This window comes from Clarias gariepinus, chromosome 11 (genome assembly GCF_024256425.1).
Source record: "Clarias gariepinus isolate MV-2021 ecotype Netherlands chromosome 11, CGAR_prim_01v2, whole genome shotgun sequence".
NCBI lineage: Eukaryota > Metazoa > Chordata > Actinopteri > Siluriformes > Clariidae > Clarias > Clarias gariepinus.
Window position 1 is genome coordinate 470,001 of NC_071110.1, and position 10,072 is coordinate 480,072.

Genomic DNA, 10,072 nt, shown 5'->3' on the forward strand with positions numbered 1-10,072 from the left:
GAAGGGCATGAGGAGGAAAGGGTGAGGATGAGGATGGAGGGGTGAAGTGCTCAGGGGTCGCTCAGTGGATAAGGCATTGGACTATGGTTCGGGAGGTCACAAGTTCAAATCCCACGACCACCAGGTTGCCACTGCTGGACCCTTGAGCGAGGCCCTCAACCCTTAACTGCTCAGATGTATAATAAGATAAAAACGTAAGTCTCTCAGGATGAGGGCGTCGGTCAAATGCTGTAAACGTCTCTGGTGTTTGTCCCAGGTGTCGATGCTGGCGGTGGACGACATGCACCAGAACCTTCCTCCTCTCCAGAAGGACAAATACTGGACAGATAAGGGCCTGAGTCCCGCGCGGCCCGTGTTTATGGGCTCCACATACGACATGAGGTCATTTCCTGTTCTCACACCTGTCCCACCCCACACTGAGCATGTGCATCTCAGTATGAACATGAAACCTTTAGGCCACGCCCCCTGACAAGGGCTGATGCTCCGTATGAAAGTGAAAGTACACTGAACCCCCCATGTGGACACTTTAGGCACATTTTTACTGAATTTGTTTCTTTACATAACCATAAAACTTTACTTACTGCTTAGTTTTTACAAGAGTATAACTTTAATGTTTAGAAAAGAGAAAATGAACTGCACCTGAGCATGAGCTAATAACAATTAATTATTAATGAATATTATAATTAACAACATAAACAATGATGCTGTCATTTTACTGTAATGTTACACTGAAGCTCAGATTCATTTCTCACCATTGTTGCTACAAATCACTGGATTAGAAATCACAGCTCGCCAGGGCTCAGACTCGCGCGCGCACACACACACACACACACACACTAGGAAAAGGCAGAGAAAGCCAACGAGCTGGTGCAGTAAGGACATGAATAACACTAATTACTGGTGAATATAAAACTGTAGAGAGAGCTGCGACACCGACACAGCGCTACAGGACGATTATAGATTTATATTCATATCCAGAATAGATATCTATATATATATATATACACAGTGCATCCTGAAAAATCATGAAATATTATAATATTGTGAAAAAGTTCATTTCCTTTTGTGATTTACTGTAAAGTGTTACACTTATATTCTAGATTCATTACTAGTAAAGAGAAAAATGTTTAACTTTTTTGGGGTTTATTTTTAATGATTGTGGCTCATAAAAAAATCCTTAATTCTGTTAATTCTTTTTCCTCCGTCCTTGGTCTGGGCTGCTCCTGGTCTGGAGGTGTTCAGTCTGACCAGGAAGCACCTTACCCCCCCACCCCCCCCCAATGCGCCTCTTCACTGACACTCTGATCTGTAGCAGAAATGATGAAAGTGTAAACTGGACATCACTGACTGCACATCAGGGTGTTAGACACAGACACTACTGAGGGGTAATAAGCGTAGTTTAGGGGTATAACTGTGTATTTCGTGTTCCTCAGGGTGACTGATGAGGACATGGAGGACGTGATGGCCGAGGATCACATGGTGCCGGTCAGCGTCTGGCCTCCGGCTGCGAAGAAACAGAAGAAAAGCCGAGCAGCAAAGTGTTTCTGCTGCTGCAGTAAACACACCACACCTGCTGAGAAGATGCATGAAGGAGAAGCTGAGGGGATCCACATGATCCCAACTAAAACACACACTGGATCACAGGGTGAGGACACGACGCAGACGGACGCACAGACGCAGTGTGTGCTGACTTTAGAGCGCTCTGATGAAGATCAGGCCTCTGAGATACGAGACGTCTGACCCGGGACACAGAGCTCACAGCTGCAGACCTGCGAGTCTCTCAGACACAGGAGGAACTCTGGAGGAACTCTGGAGGAACCAAAGGATTTAAAGCCAATGTATTTAAATACAGGTGTAGTTTGGATGAAATCATCTGACTGTAATGAGTTTTTAAAAATTACAACATTAATGACGGTTGTAGATTCAGAAGCTTTGATGTATAAACTGGAATAAATCCACCTCTGGAGTTCAGTCCAGCTGCTGTGTGATGTGCGTGTGGTCTGTATGATCTATAAGGATTAAACTGGGTCAGTACACTAGTACACATTACCTTCATGTGGTTTAGATTTATACTGTCTGGACAATTTAAACACTGTGTTTGAGGTTTAATGTGACCCCTGCTCTAAAGTCTGTGGTTTAGGATCCAGAAGCCTGTTAAAGGACAATCACTTACAGCACATTTATTCACCTTCACAAAAGTCTTGATCCCCCCTTCATTTCTATATATTGAATAAAGTCAAGTTTAAAAACCAGTTGTTTATGTGCCAGCCTCAGCAGCGACCTCATTTCTCCTCTCGTCTGTTCCAACACCTCAGCATTCAGCAGTGTACTAATCATCTGAACCTGTTTCTCACTGGGTCAGGACATAAGTTGGATGACTTTATGCTTGAATGATTCATAGGTCACTGTATGCCTTAACGAACACACTCCTGAAACTGATGAGGTACAGAGACTGGAGTGGACATGAGAGACAAAAAAGTCCTTCCAGAAGCCTGGAGAAATATCCCTTAAGACTACATGAAAAATAAGATTTGAAAAACTTGTAATGTAAAATATAAAAGGTAAAACTAATCAGTATTACCACAGTGTAGAGCAGTGGTTCTCAAACATTTTCTGTCATCCCCCACTTAAGGCGGTGGGCGAATTTTCAAGCCCCACTTGTCAACAAAATGATAACGAAAACGGCCAAGTGTACTATTTATTGAAAAATCAATTTCTAAACCAATAAGATCAAATAACACCAAGTTCAAAACAGATAAAATACACGTGCAATTGTTATAACAGACTTACTTCATCACTTATCTAGAGCTTTCTTTCAAAGAAGTCGAGTGGCTTATTAACGTGACTGGGGTGTGTTGTCTCTAAGTGTCTTCATACTTTGTTGGGTCTCATGCTGTCTGCTGCCAGCGGTTTAAGACACAAAACACACACGGGTCTCCCCTCTGCCCCCACCATCCCCACCATGAATCCAAACGCAACATACAGTAGGCTTCATCATGTTTTCCTTTCGGCTGGATTTTTGGTTGATTAGGCTGATGATGCTGAGTCACCTGCTTTTTTGTGGTCCATGTAACAAATGTATCCACTGACGTTATTATGCTCACTATATACAGTACGCTACTGACCCGGTGTTATGCTCTAAAATGCCCACCCCCCCCTGCCTTACACACACACACACACACACAGATCCCCCCCCCCTACATAATATCTTTCAAATAGTATATTAGAACATAAATTCATAGGTTTATGGTTTACAAATAACAAACAAATTTAATTATAAAATAAGCAATATAAAAAATGTTATATAGGGGAAAAAATATATAAATATATATATATATTTTCATATACAACATGTATATTTTTATATTGCTTATTTTATAACAAAAATCATTTCCTATAATTTTTCACCACAAACAATATTTATTTAGTGTAATTTGTGATAAGTAATTTATTTGTACATTGACAAACCCCTGCAAAATAAATGTGCCATAAAATAATCATTTTGGGGGATTTGTATTAATCGCCTCGACGGCTGTCACGTGCCTAGGGTTAATTATAATAGTGATAATATACTTGATAAACCTTTGAATGCATGTTCTTATATAATATTTGATAGAGATTATGTAGGGGGACAATCTGTGGCAGGGGGGCATTTTAGCGCATAACACCTGTTTGTGTCCGCGGTAAAGTTAGTTTGATATTCACATCTCCGAATTCAATAGCTGCGTGAATAAACCTGCGAATAAGATACCCAGATATATTTCCTCTCTACATTGTGTTTAAGCTCCATCCGCCTTAAATTATACATGTTTAAAAGCATAAACACCATTATTCTCTACAGCGTAACGAATGATTTAGGGATCATCGCAAAACGCTACACACCAACAAAAAGCGTAGAACGATCTTGATCTTCCCTTCTGTTCAGCGCCTGAAGGAGCAAAAAGTAACTTTGTTGCCACACTGGAAACTAGAAATGCCAGACTAGTACCGCCTGATAAAATACAGAAACATCAGCATACACATTGGAATAAATGAAATTACATATATAATACTGAATGTTTCCTTATATGTTGTTCCTCTGCAATTAACATGCCGACGTTAAACCGTTATTGTTGCACTATAGCTCCACTTTTTCTCTGATGTTATTTTAATTTACTTGTATTAATGATCCATTTCTTTGCATGTGATTGTTTAGTTTCAAGTGTCCGATGTTTATTGTCAATAAAGAAAAGCATGAGTTAGAACAGGTACTTTCCTATTATTTCCCACTAATTCCCTCCCGTTCATTGCGCCCCACCTGTCATATCTGTATTCCCCACTAGTGGGGCGCGGTCCACACTTTGAGAAGCACTGGTGTAGAGAAAGAACACCAAATATATAATATATAGTTGACTGCAGTAGAAAAGTCAGTGCAGCACCTACAGGTTAATACACATGACTACAGTCATGTGTATTAACTACACTAAAGTCAGCAGGGGGTCAGGGGCAAGAGGTATACTGGTCAAGTGGGAGGAAGGGGAAAGAAGAAGGGAAACAAACAAAAAGCCCTCATCAGTACAATGAGATGTACACTCGTACTGAGTCTCTGGATACTTCTTAAGACTACGCTACAGACCTCGGCATGGGGAGTGTGTGTGTATACATGTGTTAAATAAAGAGCCGTAAACAGGAGTGTGAGTGGGTTTCGATTTAATGGCGGTCGTATCAAACAGCTGTACATTTATTTGCCCTTCTTGGCCTTGATCTTCCTCAGGTAGAACTCCAGTTCTTTTCCCTCCAGAACATAGCCATCAGCTCGACCACACTGTCCCGGTCTGGAAGCAATGCATGCTGGGAAAACAGACAGAAAAGACTGTTAGAGCTCTATACAGAAGTGGTATGTGTAGATGAATAAGGAAGGAGTGGAACGAGTCAGAAAGTGGTAAGAGTTCGTCACTGAGGTATCAGTAGCAGAACTGGATATGATTTCATCATGCTTGTTGAATTCTGGGTAATAAAACATGTGGATGGACATGAGGCTCACCGAGCAGCTTGCCCTGCTGGAACTGCTCGTCCAAGAGAGGACTGATCTTGCTGTTCTTTCTGCGCTTTTCTAACTTCTTCTGCACCTTCTTCGACCTCTTCTTGTTCAGGGTGTCCTCCTCTTCAGGAGTCTGCCAGGAAAACGCAGAACATCACATCACAACCTGATTGGTTTTTTCACTGAATGTGTTAAGCAGCACCAGTCTATTGAGAACATACACAAGCAGGTTTAATCCACAGCATAGCTTGATAAATTCTTAATGCAGATTATTTAATGTAATCCATTACTAGGGGGCAGCATTGCTTAACACCATTGTCATGTTTTACAGTGCATTAAACTTGTTTGATGTGCTAACTCTGTACAGCTAATTTTTCAACTGATTAAACAGACTAGATCAAAATCCTTTAATTAGACTAACACCAAGCAAAACAAAGGGTTGTTTGTGTTTTTGGTTTAGTGAACAGTGGTAACATACCAGTTTGGCACCCTTCTTGCGTCCCAGAGGCAGGGCATAGTGAGACTCATACCACTGCCTGAAGGGGGTGCTGTCCACCAGAATCACACAGTTCTTCACCAGGGTTTTGGTCCTGACCAGCTCGTTATTAGAGGCGTTGTAGACCACATCAATGATTCTGGTCTTACGTGTGCAGCCTGCAGGTAACAAAACAGCAGTCACCACCACACAGACAAACACTTAAACAAGACGGTGTCCCAAACACCACTCCAGAGCACCCGTCCCAACCACAGCAGGGTTAAGGGGGGGAACTTGCAGGTATTTTTCTCAGAGTTGGAACTAAAGTGTCAATCACATACACTCAGTAGCAGAACTGGACATGGTATCATCATCAAAAAGACCTGCAGGAATAACCGGGACCATGTACTCTAACCACTGTATAGAACACACACTTACACTCAGAGCCCCAGGAGAAGTTGCCCACATCAAGTCGGAGCGCGCGGTATTTCTTATTCCCGCCGCGGACCCTCACTGTGTGGATGCGCTTCGGGCCGAGCTGGAACGAGAGTGTTGTTAAATGTTAATGCAGTTACTCTAACCATACCAACTTCATCTTCAGCATCATCCTCTTCAGCATGTCCATGTGTCAGTGTAACTATGACTGATCCTAACATTGGAAGGTCCAAGCCTTTGACCAAAACGATCAAATACAGACCAACCTAAGGACATGTTTACATCACTCACATGGACACCATGCTGATTACCAGGATAACCACACATCATGTACACCATCACAACATAGTTCCCTATCAGCACCACAATTACTGTATTAGAGATGATGCTTTGAGTGACCTGTTTGTGTGTGTGGGACACACTAACTACAAAAAAATATATAATTTTTTAAAACTGTTACTTTAATAGAAATTAATCAGTCAGACAGTGACAGATTTGGCCACAAGGCATCTGCTTGCACAAGTCTTAAAACACAGCGGAGGCTAATTAGTCAAAACTTGTGCGTGTGCACGGTCACATTGAGTGTTGAGACTTGGAGATGTTTGTGGTGGTAAGCCGTCGCCATTTCTTTATAATCTTACAGGTGGTAAACTATTTAAACATTTTTATCCCCTGTGGTATGAGTGATTAATTTGCCAAGTTTGTTTAAAAATTCTAATTATGGTGAATGACAAGTGCTGTTCAGTTAAATGTTTAATTACAAAATTTTAAGTTAGTTTCCAGTGTTTAAATGCTGCACTTGGTTTTAAAGAGAAAACTAATGTTATGGTATAAGTAATGGGCTACATTTACATTTAGGCATTTGGCAGACGCTCTTATCCAGAGCGACTTTTTTTTTTTATTTATCTCATTACACATCTGAGCAGTTGAGGGTTAAGGGCCTTGCTCAAGGGCCCAACAGTGGCAACTTGGTGGTTGTGGGGTTTGAACCTGGGATCTTCTGAACCATAGTCCAATGCCTTAACCACTGAGCTACCCCTGGCCCTTACATTTAATTACCAATTAAACTTTAATAGTCAATAATTTAATAAACTTTAATAATCAATAATTAGTGAAAAGGGATTCTCATTGGATATTTATAAAATCTAGTTCCTTACAGAAATTTTAATTGAATCGTCACCAAGGTATCGGGAGGTGACTAATGAGTCTGTCACTAGAACCCCACCTGCTCAGGGGTTTAGTTTATTAAGTCAGTGATTAGTGTTAATTAAATCAGGAACATATGTAACAGAAAGGGCTGTAGGGGCTAACTAGAGTGTAAGACGAGCTAACGTTCATCCTCTCAGGATAAAGGAGAAGCTTTAAAAGGTGCGAAAAATGTATTTAGTGCCATTGTGTAAAGAGAGAACAACGTTAGTCACGATGATGCACAGTGGACAGTAAATACAGCACTGATCTAACCACATGTGTACAAGTGTGAGATGTGTCTAACTCCAAACCTGAGCTGAAACCTCGAATGGTGTAAGAGCATGCCGTGTGGAACTCTGTACCTTTGTGTTTGATGGAGGCCGTCCGAGCTCATACTTTCTCTTCTTGTGGACGGGTTTGCGCTTGCCACCGGTCTTACGGCGTTTGTGCCAGTTGTCCCTTGAGATACCTTTAGTGAAAAACATTAAATAAAACAGATCATAAAGGTTAGTGTTCAAATCATGACAGAATAAAGCCTTAAACACACACAGTCACTCGAGTGTTCAGTTCTCCAAGGTAAGTCTCAGCAGTTTGACTCAGACTCCGCAATGAACTCATCACACACACTCGAGCTCTGTGGCACAAATCATTAGAAACACCCTGACTGAGCCTTACAGTACACACAGTCAGGATTTTATCAGCTTTAACTTCAGTAACTAACGGTCTGTTACACACACACACACAATGCTGTGAGAGATTAGATTCCTACTGTACACATTTATACTACATGATAATATTAATCAGCTCTAAACACCATCACGTGACCTATAAACCCTACAGATACTATGAATTAGAGTTAAATATCAAGTCATTTCTGCAGCGCGTGGCCAGCGCGTGCCCGCGGCTCTCCTCAGCGTTGATGAAGCTAATCGGCTAACCTGCGCCAGGCCGCTCGTCCCGCTCCTTCACACGAACACACACAAACGGGTTTCACCTCCACCACCTCACACACATCACCTATTAGAACTACCACAGCGCTGATATAAAGCCGAATAAACAGTGTAGTGAGTGAAGCTCACAGGAGTGTACACCCAGAGCGCGCCGCCATCTTGAGCCAGGTCACCATTCTCCTCTCCAAACTCAACTTATCGCAAAATATACCGAATAAACCACACGCAAACCCACAATAACGACTCGGTACCGTCCCGCCATGTCTAATAAACAACCTAAAATTAACACTAAAAGAAAATATAAAGTTTAATCAGGTAGATGAGCTCGGATTCCTCTGAGCAGGACATGATGAAAACACATACCCATTCTCAGGCGCCGGCTAGAAAGAGGAACCGCAAAGGATCATGGGGACGTTTCAAGTCTCCACTTATCGCGAGACTCTGCGAGAAGAGATCAGGACGAGATCTTGTTACAGAACGAGATCACAGTGTTGTGTTACACTCGAAATTAAAAAAAAAATGTAAGAAAATATATTGTATTAATTTTGTATGTAATTTTTTTTTTTCAGCACTCATTAAGTGTTGAAATATTTGCAAAGAGTGAAATAAAGATTATAAAGATAAACTATAAATTTTGGCACCTATTTTGCAATAAACAGTGGGAGAAAAATAAGACCTAAATTTAAATCACCAAAATGTCGTATTCTATTGTCCATCTATTTCTCTATTTATTTTCTGTACTACGGCAACTAACAAAATACGAATACGTCATTACTGAACTTGTACCTGTAGTATTTTTTTCTTTTTTTATCTGCAATAGATTGGAATCCCATCCAGGGTGTACCCCGCCTCGTACCCTAAATCTCCTGGGATGGGCTCCAGGCCCCGCGGCCCTGTACACAGGATAAAGCAGTGTAGACGATGAGTGAGAGAAAAAGTATTTAGTTCTGTATCTGTACTTCAGTTCACTTCAGAAGAGCCTAATTGGCATGAATGTTAACAAAAATATTACATTGTTGCCAAAGGAAACACTAACTACATTATAAATAACATAAACCTGAATTTATAAACATATATAAAAATTATAAACATATTAGACATGAAAGAATGTTGTATTAGCTACACACAAAAAAACCCAAAATAATAATAATAATTGAAAAAATATATATAACATCGATAATAAGAACAATAACAACAAGTATCTGAACAGTAGTGATATTGAATTGTAGTTAGTTAGTGATATTAAGGGTGTGTGTACGCTGTGTTTCACTGTCTCTCAGACTCTCACACTCGGACACACGCTCTCCAGCGTGGGGAGCAGTGCGGCCTTCTTCTAAAGTTATTCTCATTTCTTCACCTTCTGTTAATTTGGAAAAATTGGGGATTTTGTGAGTGATGATCTCAGTGAAGGTGTTCCTTATATGTTGATGTTTTTGACAGGAAGTGCAGCTTCGTCTCGACCTCACCGCTTGCGCATTGAGCACACACACACAGTCTCTGCTCTCTGTGCTTCAGGTTCTCCTGTGTCTGCCTGTCTCCACAGCCAGACGGTGTCACTCAGCCTGTATCTGCTCAGGATCTGTCTCTGCTTTATATCTCTGACGGTGAAGAGACACTCTGCCGGTTCCTCCTCTCTCTCTTTAGGGCCCGATAGCAGTCTTTGGGTCTGACTGTCGCAGTACTCCAGATACTCTCCTCATCTGATCAGTGTGTGTAATTCTGATGAGACGGTGGTGAGCAGTGCTGCTCTGAGACTGCAGTGTGTTAGGGGTTAGTGTGTTAGTGCGTCTCAGGACCAGCTGACAGAGGGGACTGGGTTTAATTCAATTCAATTCAATTCAATTCAATTTTATTTTATTTGTATAGCGCTTTTAGCAATTGTCATTGTCCCAAAGTAATAGGAAGAAACCTGGAGAAGAACCAAACTCAACAGGGAACCCATCCTCATCTGGGTGAAACAGAAAGCAGTAAATGATCTGCATTTATACAGTGTGAAGGGTGGGA

General features: G+C 41.3%; 2 protein-coding genes and 1 non-coding gene across 3 annotated transcripts in view; 1 reads left to right on the forward strand and 2 right to left on the reverse strand.

Moving 5' to 3' along the window:
- Positions 1–2,252, forward strand: part of best4 (bestrophin 4) — a 6,516-nt gene extending 4,264 nt beyond the window's left edge. The window contains exons 9-10 of the mRNA XM_053507599.1: positions 257–381; positions 1,434–2,252. Coding sequence (XP_053363574.1) covers positions 257–381; positions 1,434–1,740 — 432 coding nt within the window. The 3' untranslated portion in view covers positions 1,741–2,252. The remainder of the gene's footprint in view (positions 1–256; positions 382–1,433) is intronic.
- A 2,420-nt stretch (positions 2,253–4,672) lies between these two features.
- Positions 4,673–8,504, reverse strand: rps8a (ribosomal protein S8a). The gene is made up of 6 exons (XM_053508043.1): positions 8,432–8,504; positions 7,481–7,587; positions 5,934–6,033; positions 5,499–5,674; positions 5,024–5,153; positions 4,673–4,830 (listed from the first exon to the last, which is right to left on the reverse strand). The coding sequence occupies exons 1-6, from the start codon at positions 8,433–8,435 to the stop codon at positions 4,721–4,723; spliced, it is 627 nt and encodes a 208-aa protein (XP_053364018.1). The 5' UTR covers positions 8,436–8,504; the 3' UTR covers positions 4,673–4,720.
- LOC128533743 (small nucleolar RNA SNORD46) lies at positions 6,118–6,224 on the reverse strand. The gene has a single exon (XR_008361376.1). It is a non-coding gene; the product is annotated as a small nucleolar RNA SNORD46 (small nucleolar RNA).
- Positions 8,505–10,072: the final 1,568 nt, after the last annotated feature.